The 19,491-nt window shown below is 55.7% G+C and overlaps 1 protein-coding gene across 8 annotated transcripts in view; it reads right to left on the bottom strand.

Annotated features, from left to right (window-relative positions):
* Positions 1-19,491, bottom strand: part of ADCY7 (adenylate cyclase 7) — a 59,435-nt gene that overhangs the window by 23,793 nt on the left and 16,151 nt on the right. For 6 of the 8 annotated variants that reach the window (XR_009537152.1, XM_060131385.1, XM_060131382.1 and 3 more), the window contains 2 exons: positions 2,498-2,935; positions 944-1,147 (listed from right to left, as the gene is read on the bottom strand). Coding sequence is in view for 7 of the 8 variants with exons in the window: in XM_060131385.1 (XP_059987368.1) it covers positions 944-1,147; positions 2,498-2,668 (375 nt within the window). In the remaining variant the exon portion in view is untranslated. Of the gene's footprint in view, positions 1-943; positions 1,148-2,497; positions 2,936-4,033; positions 4,144-19,491 lie in introns of those variants that run through there. The other 2 variants (XM_060131386.1, XM_060131388.1) reach the window with 2 other exon arrangements.

The raw sequence follows: 19,491 nt of genomic DNA, 5'->3' as shown, positions 1-19,491 counted from the left end.
AGGAGAAAACGATGCCCAGCCAGCATCATCTCCTACAAGCTATTTACCGTCTGGGGCTGAGGCTGCGCCTCCGCCGCCCTCGTGACCCAGCGAGCTCTCGCCTGGTGCCCACTGCCCACGGCCCTCCCTCCGCAGGAATGGTAACTACTGCCACCCCCAGCAGCCCAGCTCACCGGCCCCGCCCACGCTCTGAGCTGGCCCCTGCTGCTCCCCACCCCCCCCACCCCGCCCAACCCGCCCGCTCCCACCCCTGCTGGGAACGGCACCCTCCCCCGAGCTTCCCACCTGCATGGCTTGCCCGAGCCTCACCCCACCCCAGTCACAGGACCCAGCCCCAGTGGTCAGAGCCGCCCCCCTCCCCGGTGACAATGACCGTCCAGGGCTGGGCCCATGCCCAGGCCAGCCAGCGCAGCTCAAGCTGGTTGAGAAAGGGCTGTCTCTTTCAGCTGGCCTGGGTAGGCTGGTGGACGGGCAGCCCGGAGGTGCCGCGGGCACCTCTGTCCCGAGCTGGGGGTGGCCTGACAGGGAATGAAAGAGCACAGAGGCAAGCAGAGCCGGGAGAACTCGGGACCTGGCCTTCCTGCTGAAGCCGCAGACCAAGCCCTGGGCCCCTCCCGGCACGTGAGCCACTTTGTGCCTTTTTGCCTCTTTGAGCTGGAAATGTGTCATTTCCAGAAAGAGCACAGCCAGACATTCAAGTGGACACTCTTCTCCCACCTCACCCCCATCTCATCAGCACAGGCCCGAGAGAACAAGATCAGCCCAGGGCCCATCTCAGTCACAGAACCACAGCCCGGAGAGAGGGAGGGGCCCGTGGCTAGCACACCCAATGCGGCCGGTCTCCAGAAGGGATCTGATGCCCAGCGGGGGCAGGAGCTACCGAGCGCACAGCTGGCTGGCAGCACCCAGCCCCCAAGGGCGCCAGGGTCCCCTGCCCTGTTACCTGCTCCCAGTCACAGGCCTCCTTCATCCATGAGTCAAACACCAGCACGTAGCCCAGCGTCACAAGGCAGGCCCAGATGAGTAGCGCCGAGGCCCTGAGCCACCGGCGGACGAGGCACTCAACATACACGAGCGCGTAGAGAGCCACAAACACAGCAAGCGTGAAGAACGCCGTCCCCAGGACAGCCTGGTGTCTGGAGGGGTCCTGGGGGGGGGGAGGGGGCGGGGGGAGAACACACACAGAAATGCCATAGCTTTCCCCAGCAGGGTGCCACCTCCTCCAGAAAGCCTGCCAGGTTAGCCTGTCCAGCCTGCCCTAAGCAAGGTCACTTGCTGCTTCCTCCACGTGGGTGGTGTCCATCCTGCCTCTAAACATCAAGTTCTTTCTTACCTCAGGCTTTGTGCTGTTGCCTCTGCTAGGGGTGCCTTCACCACCACCTTTCCCCAGTCACCTGTGGGGCCCAGCCCTACGATGTTCTCACTCCCCACCCCTCCCCCTCAGGCGTCCCCCGGGGTCCCCAGCAGCTCTGTGCACACCTGCAGGGCACAGGTACAAGAGCACAGGAGCAAAGTTGTGCAAAGCCTCCTGGGGGAGAGGCCAGTGCTCCTAACTCATAAAGAATGAATGGATGTTTATGAGGAAATATGACCAAAGGCATCCCAGACAGGGGAAGAGCGGAAGGAAAGGTACAGAAATGTGACACTGTGGGGAGAAGGTAACAGGCAAGACGTTCACAGGTGGACAGCACCTGGTTTCCCCCAGAGGCCCGTAAGCTCCATGAGCACAGAGACTAATCTGGGGCCAGCACCCAGTGGGTGCTCAGTAACTCTGTGCCGGATGACAAAACAAAGGCCCTCGGGTTTACATCCACAGAGATACAGGCAGCACCGGCAGAGCACCTACTGGGTGCTGGCCACCTTACACATATCACCCCGTTAACAGCCTGTAGTCTCTGATGTCTTCTTCTAGAACTTTACTGTCCCATACAGCCACCACTAGCCACATGTGGCTATTCAAAATTAAATTTCCAACAATTAAAGATAAAATTGAAAATTCAGTTCCTCAGTCATACTAGCCACATTTCAAGGGCTCAACAGCCACGCAGAGGTAATGGCTAGAGCAGGACGAGGCCTAAGGCAGAGATAATATCAGTGGTGCCTGCTGTCTTAAGAAGGATTCTGAGACACACACGCCCCCACCCCGGCCGGCTCCATGAGAAAGAGTGCTGGGATTGATGCATGATGTCTGCCACGGTACTGGAAGTGGGAGTGGTGATACACAGGCCTTCAGTAAAATCAAAGTCCATTGTGGAGAAAAGTGAGGGTAATTTATTTGGCCAAATTAATGTAACATCTAAAACCACCCCAGACTTAAAAATTAAAATAAAAAATGTGTCTTCCTCCAGCCTAAATATGCTCCGTAGCACTTTACAGATGCAGAAACTCAGGCTTTAAGAAGGTGATGACTTGCCCAAGGCCTCACAAGTACAAAGCATCAGAGCTGAGACCCGGAGCCCAGGGAAGCCCCCAACGCCCACGGGCTGCCCCCACTCACCCCGTAGCTGAAGGCGATGATGATGAGGACGGCGCAGGCAGTGATGGCCACCAACAGGAGTGTGAGTAGCAGCGGCCCATGCTGGCTGGTGAGGCGGTACTTCTCGTAGAGCGTGTCGTGGTTGGGGCCCTCCTCGCCCTCGTTGAGGAAGTAGCGCCCCTTGGCCGGCATCCTCCACCTCTGGCACACCCGCCCAGCAGTCCACGCAGGAAACCCTGCAGCCTGGGGAGCATCTGTCTGCCGACACCCACCCCTGTGCGCCTAGGCCTCTGGTTTCTCCGAGCCAGGCAGGCGGAGCTGGGCAGGAGTCCCCTCAGCCAGCAGCTCCATGGACACGCGGGGCCTGCACTGCTCCAGCCGCCAGGCCTCGCTCACTGCAGAGCCCGCATCTGCTTTTGCCTCCAGGCCCGAATGAACAGACACGCAGGGTCCTCAGCTCTGCAGAGACACAAGGCAGACCAAGATTTGACCTGGACTGGGAAGGCTGGCATCGGGCGAGAGCAAGGCCAGGCCTCATAGCCCCAGGTCTGATTTATCAACCTTAACCAAACCTAACTTTTAGGTCTTTAAAGCTTGGCCCACCCCAAGGTCATAAAGCTGGTCTCCCGCGTTTCCGAGAACTGCGCGGCCCGATGCAGCAGCCACTAGCCACACGTGACTATCAAAAATTTAATTTGTTTATTAAAAGTGAAATTAAAAGTTCAGTCCCATGTAGAGGCTACGTGGAGAAGACAAATGGTGGCAGGAGGCGGCCAAATGTACGACCTGGGCTAGTCAACAACAGTGGTACCCAGGAGAGATCCTGGAGGGCTTGTTAAAACACAAATCACTGGGCTGCATCCCCAGTGTCAGTAGGACTGGAAGGGGCCTGAGAAGAAACGTGCATTTCTCACATGTTCCCAGAAGCTGCTGAAGCTGCTGGTCCACACTTTGCAAACTACTGGCCTACAGGACAAATAACCCACTATTAACCAGTCAGTACCATGAGAGAGAGTGGGGATGTCACAGAATAAAATAAATCTAAAAGGCTTACGAACCCAATGCGATAGAAAGGACTTTACCTGGATTTTGATTTTTAAAAGCTGCAACTACAGAAAAAATGTTGAAACGGCTGGTGAAATCTAAATGTGAACTGAAGGTGGGATTAAGTTAATAAATGACACTTAATTTTTTTGCGTATAATAATAGCTTGATGATTACATTTAAAGCATTTTGAAAGTTAAAAAAAAAAAATGTCAGCCCCTCAGCCACACCAGTCACATTTCAAGCGCTCAACAGCCACACACAGCTAGCGTTTATTACACTGGGCAGCACAGAGATAGAGCCCTTCCATTATCCAGAAACTTCTACTGGAAGGCACTGCTCTCGAAGTTTGAACAGTTTACTTTCACATGTAGGTCTCCGATCCATGTCAAGGAACTCCTGTGTATGGTGTGAGGCAGGGACCAAGCTTCTTTTTTCTGAATGGATATCTAATTACCCCACCAGCCTTTCGTGGAACCGCCATCCTTCCCTCAAGAGTTTTAGTGGACGCACCTCTGTCCTAAGTCAGGTGGCCATGCATGTGAAGTCTGTTCGCAGGCTTTCTTCTGTTCCAATGGTTCTTGTGCAAAGACCTCACTCACTCGATTACTGGAACTTCTCAGTGAGTCTTGTGTCTCAGACACTAACGCCAGCTTCACTCAGAGCATACCCCTTGCATTCATGTTATGTTAAGCTTCCACGTAAGACTGAATTTTTCTAAAAGGGCCCACTGACAAGAATTTAAGAACCTTGCAAGCTCCGCTTCATAGATAAGGAAACTGCACCTCAGAGAAGAACACGGTGGACCCTTTATGACAAAGTTGAGAGCGGACCCCAGGCTTGCAATGCTTAGCCCAGAGGGGCTCCCTCTTTCCCCAGCACCATTCATTTATTTGCCCATTTGTTTATTCCCAAACAGCTCGTTAACCATGCCTAGGGCACACCAAGCCCATTATATCTCCTGTGTGTCAGGCTAGCTCTCTCTCCCCCTAGGGCTCCCAGTCTCCAGGGAGAGAAAGTTACCAAAAAAATGTGCAATCCCTAGATGCTGCGACTGGGGCTTGGGGTGGCTGACATATTCCCAGCAGGAAGCTTGTGTCAAGGGAGCAGCCCTGGACCAGGAGTCCAGGCCCCCAACATCCTCCAGGCCTGCATCAGCGATAGGAACCACGACAGGGCAGGGGGCAGGGAGGTGGTAAGACATGGGAAGGCTCAGGGCAGTCACAAAGGGTGCAAATGGCCACTGGTGGAAGCTGTGAAGGAAAGTTGGTCCAGAGCCCCCAAAGGCAAAATAGCAGGGCACCCAGAATCCCAGAGTCTGAGTGAAGTCCCCCAGTGAGTGCCAACTGCCTTGAGTAACCTGGGGCCACCTTGGATCGGGAGTCACCTGCGGCACTATTCCACCTGGGAGCTCCTGTTCCTCAAACCCCAGGAACAAAATGGAAAAACCACATATTTGGTGGGGGAGGAAGGGGCTGTCTGCCTGGAGTCCTGGCCCCTCTGCTCCTTCTGGGCCCAGGCAGGTGTCTACAAGCCTCGGCAACTACCTGTTTAACCCAGGCAACCCTGAGGGGGTTGGGCCAGGACCGCCAAAGTGTGCAAAGTGTTTGGACAAAAGCTACAAATCTGATTTCTACGTGAAATACTGATTTCCAACTGTTGCCAGCTGATTTCTAAAATGTGCTTGGTGCCAACAGCCAAAACGTGGAAACACCTGAATGTCCATCAACGGAGGGATGGATGAAGAAGATGTGGTGCATATGTACAATGAAATACTACTCAGCCATAAAAAAGGATGAAATAATGTCATCTGCAGCAACATGGATGCAACTAGAGATTACCATGCTAAGTGAAGTAAGTCAGAAAGACAAAGACAAATACCAAATGATATCACTTATATGTGGAATCTAAAACACGGCACAAATGAACGTATCTACAAAACAGAAACAGACTCATAGACATAGAGATCAGACTTGTAGCTGCCGGGGGAGAGGGGAGGGAGAGGGATGCACTGGAGTTTGGGCTTGGTAGATGCAAACTATTACATTTAGAAGGGATAAACAACAAGGTCCTACCGTATAGCACAGGGAACTATATGCAATCTCCTGGGATAAACCTAATGGAAAAGAACATAAATATATGTGTAACCGACTCACTTTGCTGCACAGCAGAGATCTGCACAGCACTGTAAATCAACATTACTTCAATTTTAAAAATTTATAAAATTTGCATAGCGCAGCCCACTAGTTTGCCGCCTCTAAAGCTATACTCACCAGTCTTTGTTCCACAAGAGGCATTTTTTGAGTACTAACCATATATGCCCAGCCCTGTGCTAAAGGGGTCACGAAACAAGGTAAGGTCCCTGCCCTGAGAAGCCCCCACTCCAGGGCACGTGTAAAACAGCTGCCATGCTGTCACGCCAGGTGCCTGCACATCCACCTCCACTCTCGCCTTCATAACCTGCTAAGGCCAAGGTGTTACAGCCATTTCCCAGATGCAAGACTGAACCCAGAGAGGGAGCGTGCCTTGCCTAAGATTACACAGCTGGAGCTGGTTGGTAGAAGGGCTGGGATTCAAACCTGAGTCTGCCAGCTTCCAAACCAAACCAGGGCTCCTTGGCCCAGCCTCACTGTCTTACTGAAATGAGAAAGGCTTCCCCATGGAGCTCCTTCCAGAAGCAGCAGGTCCCAGTGACTGAACCAGTTGTCAGAAGTATACACAACACTGCCTGTCCCTCCGGCCTGGTGCAAACACCAGTGCACCGGGACTGCCAGGCTGAGAAACCCCAAACTCCAAGGAGCCAAGGCAACTCCCCAGAGCTGCTCCATCCCCCAGGCAAAGCCCCCAGAGCAGAGCTGTGGGTGGCCAGGACATGCACAAGTGTGCACGTGTGTGCACGCATGCACGCACGCACACACACACACACACACACACACACACACACCATGGAGCCTTTCACCCCCAGATGCCAACCTGCCCTTCCAGGCACACAAAGCCGGGCTGAGCCAGGCATGAAGAGAGAGGGATTAGTTGGAAGATTCCGAGAGTCTTGGGAACTCAGGCCTGGTAAACACTCCTCTTGGGGATCTAATTAGGCCACTTCCTGGGCAACGGCAGGCGGGAGAGGAGGCAGACAACGGGCAATACTGGGCACGGAGACTAGGCCCCCCGGGGACCCCGTCCAGCTCCGGCAGAACGAGGCAGGGCTGGGAGGAAGGGCCGCACTTCTCCCTCCTGCAGACAACCCAGCACCGAGAGGCACCTGCACAGGCCAGCTCCTCTCCAGGAGGAGACCCAGAGGCCCCTCTGTCAGGGCAGGTTTCAAGGCCCCTCTGTCCAATCTCCAGTTCTTCTGCCAGCTGCCAACTCAGCTGATAACTGGGAGGGCCCCATGAGGCCCTGGATGAGCCCCTCTGCCAGGTCTCCAGCAAGTGTTGCCACAAGCTCAGCTCGCAGGCCTCGGCGATGGGAAGCTCAGCCCCTCTCGGGCCAGTCTTCTCCAGCACTGGGCGCTGCTCGGGCTGTAAGTCCGACCTGAGGTCAAGCCAGGCCCTGCCTCCCCGTCACTCCCTCACCCACACCCCGCGGGTCCTCTGTGAACTCCAAAGACACCAAGAGCAGAGACATCGAGGCCCTTTTACCTGGAGAGGCTGGGTTCCCAGGGCTCCCTCACCGTCACCCACACCTCACAATAACTCTGGCAGGGGAGCAGTCCCATCTCACGGAGGAGGGGGACCCCAAGGGTCCAGTTGGGAGGGTGTTTCCCGCTTCTGCTGGACACGGTCCTCTCCCCCCCTCTCAGCCCTGGTTCAGGGGCCACACGACCCAGGTCTGGCTCATCAGCGCAGTCTCTCCCAAGCCGCAGTGACTGGTTTCAAGATGCACATGTGACCAAAACCACGTCAGTGACATTACTCTTTGGGACGTTTGCTGGCCCACGAGGAAAAGATGCTCTCTTTGCCCGCGGCCTGGAGCCGCTGGTACCACCTGAGCCACCACAGTAGACAGCCCACCTGAGAAGGAAGCCCACACGGAGAAATGATGAGAGACAGAGCCCTGAACATACCCGCTGCGGCCCCCAGATCCAGCTCTGTCTGAGGCTCAGGCAACCCCCAGATATTTCCTCCAAGGGATAATCAATACCCTCCCAGCTGAAGCCAGGGGAGCTTCCGGCACTTGCAACCGAGTCCCAAGGCCCATGTTGGGCCTCCTGCCCAGTTCGCTGTGTCCAGAAAGCCCTCGTGGCCCCTTGATGAGTCCAAGTCGGGAGAAGTTAGCGCAAAGGTGAGAGCGGGCCCCTGCAGACGCAGCCAGTCCTGGCTAAGACCTCCTCTGGAGGGACGCCGGCCATCGAGGGGAACCCTTCACCATCCCCACCCCAGCTCATACCTCTGTCACCCTGTCCCAAACTAAGCAGGGCAGCAGGGGGCCCAAGGCTGCGGGAGGAATTAGGGAGCGGAGGGATGTACTTAGGTAGAAACTGATACCGGCGGAATCAATCTCTTCCCCCAAGCGATCCTGGTGGACTCAGTTCCCCGCAGCCGCAGGGCCTGTGACTGAGCAGGACAGACCATCACAAAAGCTACTGACTGCTTGCTGTGTACCCAGCACTGTAGTCTCTCTAAATCTGCACCCCTGCCCTGTAGGTGAGACTGCTGTGTCTGTTTTATGGATGTGGGAGCTGAGGCAAAGAGAGATTCAGTTACTTGCCTGAGGTCACAAAGCGAGTAAAAGAGAGCTGAGATTTGAATACAGGTCACTCAGGGTCCTGCCCGTCACCCTCCCAATGCTGACATTCAAAGAGCCCATAACATCTCAAAATGTCAGCCCCTTTCTGCCCTCCCCCTTCAAGGCCCCAGACAGAGGGTGGGGGGCAAAGTGGACTCCATCAAGGTACCTCCCTCTGCCTTCCAGGGGCAAGATGAGGCAGCCATGCCAGGGAGCCTCCTCGAAGCCAGCAAGATCCAGGAGGGCCTCTTCCTCCAGGAAGCCCTCTGAACTACCCCATACACACCGTCTTCTCCCTTCCCTGCAACAAGACAGGACTGGGGTCTTCTTGCCAAATACTGCCAGGCGGGGTCCAGGTTCCTCAGCTAGAAGAGCTGCTGGAGATAGGGCGCCGGGACCTCGAATTATGACTGCAGGACGGGGCCCTCAGGGGTGCTCAGGAAATCCTTCCCCAGCGGAACTGGCTGATCTGGCAGCACCCCCAGCCCTACCACACCCCTGGGGGAGTTCTAGCCCACCCCAGCTTTCACAGACACAGACAGGATACCCACTTCCTCACCCAAGCAATACTGGCAGGAACCCAGCCCGGCTTCCTCTGGCCCTGCCCTGGCAGGCCCCAGAGCTGTACAGGGCCTGGTGGCCCCAGAAAGGGGAAGTGGGGCCTCGGAGTGTGAAGCGGGGCAGGCAGGCAGGCCTGAGGAGAGGAGAGGGCCCACTCAAGCCCCTCAGGCCGGAGCCTGTACCCACGCCCTGCCCAGGTGACCGTACAGCTGCAGCCAGGAACCCACCAGCACTGCCTTGCCCCCTAGGCCAGCCCAGTGCCTGGTGGGCTGGGTCACTGGCAGATGTTCTGTTTGCTGAGGGACTCATGTTAATGCCACCTCCCTCAGGAGACCCAGAGCTCTGTGAAGGAGAGCCACCAGCCCCGGCCTGGCACCTAGGGGCACCCAGAAAACCTCATGGGACTAAGGGCCTCCCCAAGCCTTAGCTCGTGCCGAGGCCTAACCTCCCTCCCCATACCATTCTCTCCTGGACATCTGCGCCCCTCGGGAGGCCTTCCGAGACTTCTGTCAAACATCCCCGCACCTGCCTCACCAAATTGCAGTGGGATTTACGTCTGTGTCCTGCAGCGAGGCCCTGGCAGAGGCTTGTGGGATGACAGATGGATGAGCCAACCAACTCGAGTCCTGAGTCAGGCAGAAAGGTGCAGAGAGCAGGCAGGGCGGCTTTGGTGAGGGGGCTGGGGGGCGGGCATTAGGGCGGAAGATGATGAAAACAGACAAAAGGGTCTCCCCCAGAACCGGAAGTACCTGCTGCATCACACCTTTCCGCAGGTAAGCTGTACCTGGAGGGAGGAGGCCTGGGTTCAAATTCCAGCTCTGCTACCCTTGGCCATAGCAGTGGGCCTCAGTTTTCTCTTCAGTAAACTGAGGTGCTGATACCCAAGTTCGGGGGAGAGCGAGGCGCAGGTCCCCACGGCCAACAGGCCAAGTTTGTGAGAACAAAATAGCAAATGCACCCAGAAGGAAGGCTCAATTCCTAGAGCTGAGGAAGCCCAACCATGAGGTCCAAACAGGAGAGACAGAGGTGCACAGGGGGCAGAGCCCCTAACAACCCTCCACTTTATCTCCCCACCTCCTGGCGACAGTCTGCAAAGCCACGAGGCAGGAGCAGAAGCCAAGCCCCCAGTAGCATATGCCCCCAGGCAGCCCTGCTCCCCAAGAACTCCCAGGCTGACTCTACCCCAGCCTCTAGGGACCACAAGCTGTCACTCAGTCTTGGGGTCTAGAGACCTGTGTTCCAGTCCCAGCTCTGCCACTAACGTGTTCTGTGACCCCTACCTGATCCGGGCCTCGGTTTTCCCTCTGCCAAAGGAGATGGTTATGTCAAACCTGTGAGGCCCAGCTCTGGGCTGGGCTAGGAACGGAGGTTAAATCATAAAACAAAGAGAACTGAGGAAAAGCTGAAAAGCCTGCGTGTTGCCATCTGGCCCCAGAGGGCTCATTCCAGGGGTGGGGTAGGGAATTGTTCTTTGCTCCTGAAATCCTCCCTTCCACTCTTCCTCTGGATTAGGCATTACCCTAGTCAATCTCTCCTCTAAAACACAAATACCTTGTCACCCCTCCCCCGCAAGGCTCCAGCCGCCAAGGATAATAAATCCAGTTTGCCATCTCCTGTGCCAACTCTAATGATGGTTAGTAATTGCCTAGAAGAGTTCATCTATTCATTCACGCATCTTGACAGAGTCACGCATTCACTCCTTCAGCAGATGTGCACTAACACCTTCTATGCGTCAAGAGGAAACTCAGCTCCAGGCACAAGTTTTCAGAAGGCAGAGACCTTGGTGCCCCCTTCCCCCAGGTGTCTGCAAATGGCTCTGCACACAGGAGGTGTTCAGGCAACAATGTTTACTAACTGACCAACTAAACAACCAGGTTCCCATATTGGAAAGAACAGCTATATCTTCCCCCAACTCTTGCCTGAAATTCCACCATTAGTTATTCATTCCTTTAAGCACTATCTTCACTAGGCTCCCCCTTTAGAATGAAAACTTTCATGCCCATGTTTCATTCCTGATCCCTTTCCCCTCGATAACAAAGAACAGAAAGGGAAAGTCTAGCTGGCCTTCAGGGACCTCATGTGGTGCGACTTCTGCCCAAGATGGCAGAACACTGGGCTTCCCATGGCCCACCCAGACAGTGGTTCTGCTGGTGACAGAAGATTTAACCCAGAGTAGCCACTGTCCTGGAAAGAGCAAGAAAGATTTAGGTTTAAGTCTTAACTTCTGCACTGCTAAGTTGCCTATTTAAAAAGTCAGCAGAGCCCAGAGGAGGGAGAGAAAGCTGGAGGCATAATTTATACCAGGATGATTTCCAAAGAGCAAGAAACCATGAAAGAATTCTCATATAATGCTGTAGTGAGTAAGTCCTTTCTAACCTGACACAAAACCTAAAAGCCACAATGAAAAGACTGATACATTCAATTACAATTAAAAATTCTTTTTCTACATAGTAAAAACTATCAAAAGCAAAATCAAAAGATGAGCAAGAGATTATGGAGACATTTGCAATTTTTATCTCCCTAAAGAGCTAATCTCCCTAATATGTAAAGAGTTCCTACAAATCAAAAAGAACAATAACCCAGTAGAAAAATGGGAGAAGAGGATGAACAGAAAGTTCACAGAAAGACAATACAAATCTCTTAAATATTTGGAAAGAAGCTGACCTCACCCATAACAAGAGAAATGCAAATTAAAACTACTATGGAAAACCATTTCTACCTACCCAATTGGCAAAGATCAGAGCATTTCATAAATCTGTGTTGGCTAGGCCGGGGGGAGGGGGGAAACAGACACTCACACTCACCCCTGGCGGGCGTGTGATTCAGCACAACGTCTGGGGCAGGCAGTTTCATCTTATCTAACAGACTCACTAATACACACACACACCTTTTGACCTAGCAAACCTACATCAAGTAATTTATCCTATAAACACTTTCACATGTGTGAAATTTGACATATGTACAAAATTATTCATTGCAGCACTATCTGTAACTGCAAAACACTGAAAACAATATGTGTATCAGTCTGGGGAAGATAAATCATAATACATTCTTACAGTGGAATACAATGCAGCTATCAAAAAGATGCAGCAGCCTGAACCATACTGTGGAAGGGCATCCTGTGAAAAATCCACATGGCGAAGGTCACGCCTAGAATGGATTAGGACTGAACCAGGACACAGAAACACCAAAACTGCTGCTTTGTCAGAGTGAACGAATCTTACTCCTCCTCATTTTCAGTTTCTATTTCTATTGTTATAATGTAGCTTATGCAATTTTTTTAAAGTTTTCAGTAGAAAAAACAAGATCGACCATATACATAGTGCCTATCTTTAACAACACTGTATTGTATACTTAAAATTTTTTCAAGAGACTTCCCTGGTGGCGCAGTGGTTGAGAATCCGCCTGCCAACGCAGGGGACATGGGTTCAATCCCTGGTCCGGGAAGATCCCACATGCTGCAGTGCAACTAAGCCCGTGTGCCACAACTACTGAGCCTGCACGCTAGAGCCTGAGAGCCACAACTGCTGAAGCCCACGTGCCACAACTACTGAAGCCTGCGCGCCTAGAGCCTGTGCTCTGCAACAAGAGAAGCCACTGCGATGAAAAGCCCACTCACCGCAACCAAGAGTAGCCCCAGCTCGCCGCAACTAGAGAAAGCCCGCATGCAGCAACAAAAACCCAATGCAACCAAAACTAAATAAAAATATATTTAAAAAAATTTTTTTCAAGATGGTAGATTTTATGTGTTCTTATCTTAAAAATAATAATGATAAACTAAAAGGGGGGAGGAAAATTTAGGCTGTGAGGGACAGGTTTATGGCATGGGTTGTGGTGATGGTTTCACGGGTGTATACTTATCGCCACACTTATGAAGTTGTATACAATAAAAATGCACAGCTTTTTGTATGTCACTCGTACCTCAATAAAGGGTTTTTAAAATAAATACATAAAGTAAAAAATAACGACCCTAACAGAAAAACTTAAAGGGCAATATAAAGCGACTGATCATTGAAGTGATGCTCTAAGTTTATTAACATGGAAAGATGTGTTCCTGGCATGTTTGTCGGTGTGTGTGTGTGTGTGTGTGTGTGTGTGTGTGTGTGTGTGTGTGTGTGTGTGTACATATATAAATATGTATGTGGGGACTTCCCTGGTGGCACAGTGGTTAAGAATCCAACTGCCAATGCAGGGGACACGAGTTCAGGCCCTGGTCCGGGAAGATCCCACATGCCGCAGAGCAACTAAGCCTGTGCGCCATAATTACTGAGCCTGCGCTCTAGAGCCCGTGCTCTGCAACAAGAGAAGCCACCGCAATGGGACGCCCACGCACCTCAAGTAGCCCCCGCTCGCCACAGCTAGAGAAAGCCCGCGCACAGCAACAAAGACCCACCGCAGCCAAAAATAAATAATCTTTCTAAAAAAACTTATAAAATATGTATGTGAACACACACAAAATAAACAGAGCCTATAAACGAAAGAAGAAGAAAAGGAAAACGAGCCCCAGGTCCATCAGGTCTAAGACGCATGACCCTGAAAAAGTTACTTATCCTCCTTGAGCCGCACTTTCCTCATTTGAAAGAAAGGGAGAATAACGTTCAGACCACCCAGGGCTTTGAGGGGATTCGGTGGAGGTGATGCAAGCAGAGCACGGTGGCGGGGGGCGGGGAGGGGGCTGCACCTGGCACAACACGCCAGGTCAAGACGACAAGTACTACCAAGTTGGCAGAAAGGGCCTCAAGGGCTGTGGGTGGGCCCAGAACCTGCCCCTTCCCCTTCAGCCCACTCTGTCCTGAGCCTCAGCACCGAGGTCAAGGCACCCCGGCCCCCTCCCTGCTCTGGAAGTGGCCTCGCCTCTGGGGTGGATACAGCAGCGTCAGCACCTTGGGACTGCTTTCTGGGGTACAAGCAGCATCAGCATCGCGTGGGCTCACACGCCCACGCAGAGCCTAGCTGGACCTCAAGGGAGCAGCTGTCCACTGGGTCAAGGAAAGCGGGAAGGTGGGCCTGAGCCAGAGAGAGCTTCCAGGCAGCACGGGGTCCTCACCCCAAGGCCTCTAGGGCTGTGGAGAGGAGAGGAGAGGAAACACAACGCCCGGCCCTCCAGACACGCTCTGCACACCCTGAACCCAACTGGGAGACAGAGGGCAGGAAACCCGACGGGAGGCGCCCCTGCCATCAGCCTCCAAGCACCTGCAGGGAAGAGGCAAGGTCCTTGCATCCAGACCCCCAGGGCGGGTTAGGGTGCTCTCCCTCTGTTTCCAGCCAGGGGAACCAACTCTGGGATCCTAAGCTCCTCGTCCAAAGCCTCCTGGCTGGGATTCAAACTCAGAGCTGCCCACTCCAAGGCCCAGACTCCTTCCTAACCCTGCGTTTGCATTTCCTGAGGTGTGCCCTGCCCAACAGCAGGGCCGTGAAAAGCCACACGCACGCCAGTTTCTGGTCACAGGCAGTGCTGGGCTTCCCATTCTCTTCCTCCTTCTCTAAAGATACCCTGTGCACATTAGCAAATTCAAGGTTCTGAGAAGTCCTGCAGGAAAGCAAGCTGCTGAATTAATGAACACAGCTAAGCATTTCCCAGTCTTTTTGGCTCACGAGGCCCTTTTTGCATTAAATCTCTAAGGGATCCTCTTGGGGAAATGCTGACGTTGGCATCTCCAAGACTCGGCTCAGGGATCCTCCCCCAAGAAGACTCCCTGGGCAACTGTGGCCCACAGAGGCCACGATCTGCCCCTTTTCTGAGAGCCTGGGAGCTCCCTCAAGCTGGGCCCCGACTCCCCCGCCTCCACCTTCCCCTGGGCTGGGCTGCGTGGGCGCACAGGGACCAGCCCTGACCTTGGCCTTCAGGGTAGCATTCGGGGAAGACTGGAGGAGGCCCTGCCCTAGGGCAGTTTTCAGCTGGGGAAGCAATCTGCCCTGGGGAAGAGAAAGTGGGAAAAGGCACTGAATACCAACCAGGAAAGACCCTCCTGTCGTACTTCCTGCCTCTCCCGCGCAGGGCTGCGAAGCGCCCCCTGCCTCAGTCTCCCCACCTGCCATAAGCAAAGCAGCGCGGGGGACAGAGACCTAAGGTCCAGCCCCGCTCCGCCTCTCGCCCTCGGTGGGCCTGATTCCCCCAGGGGCAGGGAAGGCCCCCAGGGTGTGCGAGGTCCCTCCTCACTGAGACTACCAGAGAAGCTAGCCACAGAGAGGGCAGCGGGAAAGGCACGTGGAGAGGCACCTCCACGCAGAGCTCAGCCGGCCCTGTTGGGGCCGTGGCCTCCCCAGCACCCGTGAGGCATCACTGTCTATCTAGTCTGGCTCCCAAAGCCAGTGCCTCCCCAAGAGGTCCTCCCTCGGACTCCCGCCACACCAGCCACCAAGAGTGCCCGGCCCTAACCTAAGATGCTAAGACCCCCCCTTCCCCAAGGCTTCCTGGGGACTGTGCGAGGTCAAAGGGGCACATGGGGGACAGGGGCGGAAGGGCTACCTGGTAAAGCCCAGCCCAGAGCCCGGAAGAGCCCTTCTGCAGGGGAAGCAGCCCCAGCTGACCTCCCCTGCACCCCTAAAAGCCCGGCTTCCGGAGCCACAAACACAGGGGCTCGGGAGCCCTCCCCACGGCTGTGCTTGGGCTCCCCTTCCTTCCAGCCTCCGCCGGGCACAGGAAGTCGCTGTGATGGAGGCGCAGTCTCCGGCAGCCACAGGCCCCCCAAACCCAAGCCTCCCCTGGGATTTTCCACCAGGGCTCCCCACGCCTGTCCGCGACCCCAAAGACAACGAGCCCCGTCCTGCTCACCGCCAGCCAACCAACTCCTCCAGGGCTTCCTGAGACCTTCTTCTCGGCTGTGTGATTTGACTTATTTCGGTTCCCCAAACAAGCCCCACCCTTTTGTCTCCAGGCTCAGACAGTCTAAAAGCACTGCCTACCTCCCCACCCCCAAACCCCCTCTGCCTGGCAAACTCCTACCGGCCCTTGAGAGCCAGGCTGAGCTGCCACCTCCTCCAGGAGGGCTGCCCAGCCTTGACTCAGTGCCTGCACTTCCCACCACAGAACAGGGCCCCTGGCCTGTCACTGCCCAATCACGTGATGCCTCTACCAAGGCCGATGTCTGGCCACGCGCCGCCCTGCTTTCAGGACCCAACAGTGCCTGGCACATAGCGGACACTCAAACCCCAAGTTCACGAACTGAGTCAAATACAGCCCGCCCTGAACTGCAGGGTCCGGCCCCCAACCCTGGGGTCCCTAGTCCCATCCGCTTGAGCTTTGGCACGTCACCTGCCTCTCAGGCCTCGATTTCTCACCTGAGCGATGGGGATGAAAACACTCCCCCACTCCCCGGCCTGTTCTGGCAGTGAAATGACCTCGTGGCTAAAACACTCCTTACAAATCCAGAAACTTCGCACATGGAAGGGGGCCAACCTTGCTGTGTTGTTTCTACCACAGGAAAACAGGCCCCAGCCTAAGGCTCCCGCGCTACCATCCAACAGGTGCCCACTGGGCTCCTGCCCATGCCAGGTACCAGGTGAAGTGCTGAAGCAAACAAGATGGACGCAGGGTCCCTTGGGAGCCCATGTTGCGGGGAGGGAAGACACGTGTGCCAAAGAAGCCACACGAGGCAAAGAAATGCCAGGGTGGGAGAGGGCCCAGCCTCTGGCCGGGCAGCCTAGTGGTTGTGAGCACAGGCTCTGAGACCAAACAGGCGAGACCCCCAGCTCCACATCAGAGGAGCTGTGTGACCTGAGGCACGTTAATTAACCTCTCTGGGCCTCGGTTTTCTCATTTGTAGAAGGGACTGGTGATGGTACCGAATGCCCAAGGGCCTCACACAGAGGCTGGGACACAGAGAGTGCTCTTACGTGGGTCCACCCCAACTGGCTCCAAACAGGAGGCGTGGGCCTGAGAAACGCTGACATCACTCCCACCCCATCGTCTCCAGCCGGGCCCAGGAGAGACAGAGAGAGAGGAGGTGGGCCCTGGGGGGCAGGAACACGGCCGAGGAGTAGGGCACCCACAACAAAGACCTCAACAACAAAGACCTGGGGGACACACTGCGAGTCCCAGGGGCCTCAGCCTCACTTCCTGTCAGCCCCCAAAAGGCAGCTCTTCTCTTCTCTTGGTCCCCTGCTCAGAAAGCGGGGTCTGACAAAGGGATGCCGGGGTGCCAGCCCCTGTCCCAGGCCTTGCCTGGCACTAAGGCACCCCTTCCAGGGAGTCTGAATATTTCAAAAGAGGACACTTCCCCATTAGCCCAGGACCCCATTAAAGCAACGCCTCCAGACGACTTATTCAAAGGGCACCTCCTCCCCCAGGCGGATGGGGCCCGAAGGAGAGGCCAGGGAGTAGGGCTTGGGCAGCAGGGGTGGGCAGGCCCGGGAGGTCCCTGGCCCGCACAGCAGGGAGGTGCGCAGGGATAGGGTCAGCCTGACTACTGCAGAGATGAGGAGAGAGGCCAGGAGGAGAGGACGACCACCCCAAATCCACATCCCCCACTGAGCGAGGCCAGGGAAATGTGCCTCCAAACAGCCCTGACCAGGAAAACACACTCGCCCCGGGGCTGTGGAGCCCTCTGGGCCTCAGTCTCCCCATCTGTGCAGAGAAAGGCGCAGCCCTGGATCCTGGGCCTCCCCCTGCTCGGCCAGTGACTCCAGGAACCGTCGACCCAAGTCAGCGGCACCTGAGGTAGTGAACTAAGCCACTTCCAAGGGCAAGAAGGCCTGGATTCCTGGAAGACAAAGAGGCCTCCGGCAGGTACTCTGGGTCCTGAAGGCGGGTAGTGGCACCACTGACGGCGTCACCCCCGGGGGCCTCACGACGCCCCAAAGCCAGGCCTGCCACGCTGCCACCCCCAAGTGGGCACGAGTCCCCCCTGGGTCATCCACCCCATCACCTCCAGCCCAGCTCAGAAGAAAGCAGAGAAGGTGGGCCTTGGGGGCCAGGATCGCGTCTGAGGACCAGGGCACCCACAACAAAGGCCTCAGTTTGTTTCTTTTTCCTCAGACACAGCTGCAGGGTAACTCCTTTCAGAGCTCAAGGCGGGTGGGCTGACAGAGACACAAAGAGGAGGGTGTTCCTGGTGCCCCCAGCAGAGCCCAGGGGGAAGGGGGAGGCCGCCGAGTAGAGCAGACACACTTGCACCCCGTCTTCTCCTGAGCCCGAGGACCCCGAGGGGGTGACACGAGGCAAAAGGGGGCTCGAGGTGGGGAAGCACTCTAAGCAGAGGGGATGCATGGCAAAGGGCAGAGGGGGCAAGCCGACCTGCTGCCCAAGCCTGGGGGTGGGCCCAGAGCGCCTGAGACATAGAATTGGGGGCGGGCGGGTGGTTCGCCAACACGGCGAGGGGGGCAAAAGCCAGGAGAAGGGGTTCAAACGTGACACCAGACAGGAGGAACTCACTGACATGTGTGTAAGAGGAACCCAGGAACCCCACGGGCCTCCTCTCCAGGGCTGTCCCACCCCATCTTCACAACAGGGTGGGCTCAGGTCTATCCCCCAGCACAGCATTTAGTGCCCCAGAAAACGCCTGTGAAATACACTCGTCAGAGATCAGCACGTGCAGGGAGAAACGACCATCCCAGGCATCACGGCGAGAAGGGTAACCGAAGAGGGAATGAGGCCACCTCTGCCCAGGGCTCACGCCCCGCCCCATCCCGACACCTTGTCCTCCTCCGAAGGCTTGGGGTGGGTGTGGGCATGAGGAAAGGGGAGCCCAGGGAACGGAGGTGCTTCAGCCCAGCAGGTCTGCGCCCGGGACTGGGCAATGCCCCAGCCATGACGCAGCCCCTTGTGAAATGCGTGGGCAGCGGCAGGTTGAGCCAGATGCCAGCGGCTGTCAGGTGGGCACCGTGCCACCCTCCTTGGGGGGTGTTGGCAGGAGCCACAGGTGGGCAAGTGGAGACTCCGCAAGCAGGCTCAGCTGGGAGGGTGGGGGCAGAGCTAGAGGACCCCTGGAGGGGCTGGCAGGATTCCACACACACAGGCTGGGGGGCTCGCCACTGCCAGGGACCTCTAGGCCTCGGCTTGCTGGTCTCAGATGCCTGGGAAGCATTTTTCACGCATTTAACTTTCCCAGCAACCTGCCTGGGCACTGCCATCGTACAGATGAGGAAACTGAGGAATAGAGAGTCAGTGATTACCCCCAGGCCCACCGGCTACCAGGGAGGCCTCTCAGTGACACCCCTCAGCTGGCCCTGCCCATCCTCACCTCCGAGGCGCCCTTCCCTAGGGAGGTCCACCCTCCCACCCAAGGCAGGACGGGGCAGTAACGACAAACACCTCCACTTGGGTAGTGGCTTCTCTGTGCGAGCCGTACCACGTACGTCCCTTCGTTTAATCCTACAACTACCTGGCACGTTGGGTAGCACGAGCAGCCCATTTTATAGATGCAAGAAACTAGCTCAGCCCCTCGCTCATCTCGCACGCTGCCGGGAAGAGGCACAGTGCGGCTGAACCCAGGCCATCACCCAGCTCTACCTGGAGACAGGCTGGACGCGGCGACCTCCGGAAGACCCAGCTCCTCTGGCGACTGTTCAGACGCCAAGGCCTCATTCACTGAGCCAAACTAACTCCCAGCTCTTTCTACATAGGCCTTTTTAAAGACAGTAAACGCCCCAAAGGTCCACCATCAGCGCTTCCCTCTCATCCCTAAGACCCGACCCCACAAAAGGCTAGAATCAGCCACTCAGACTCAGGTGCCCAGTGTGAC

This window comes from Lagenorhynchus albirostris, chromosome 19 (genome assembly GCF_949774975.1).
Source record: "Lagenorhynchus albirostris chromosome 19, mLagAlb1.1, whole genome shotgun sequence".
NCBI lineage: Eukaryota > Metazoa > Chordata > Mammalia > Artiodactyla > Delphinidae > Lagenorhynchus > Lagenorhynchus albirostris.
The sequence above is the reverse complement of the archived record's forward strand: the minus strand, read 5'-3'. Positions and strand labels throughout refer to the sequence as shown.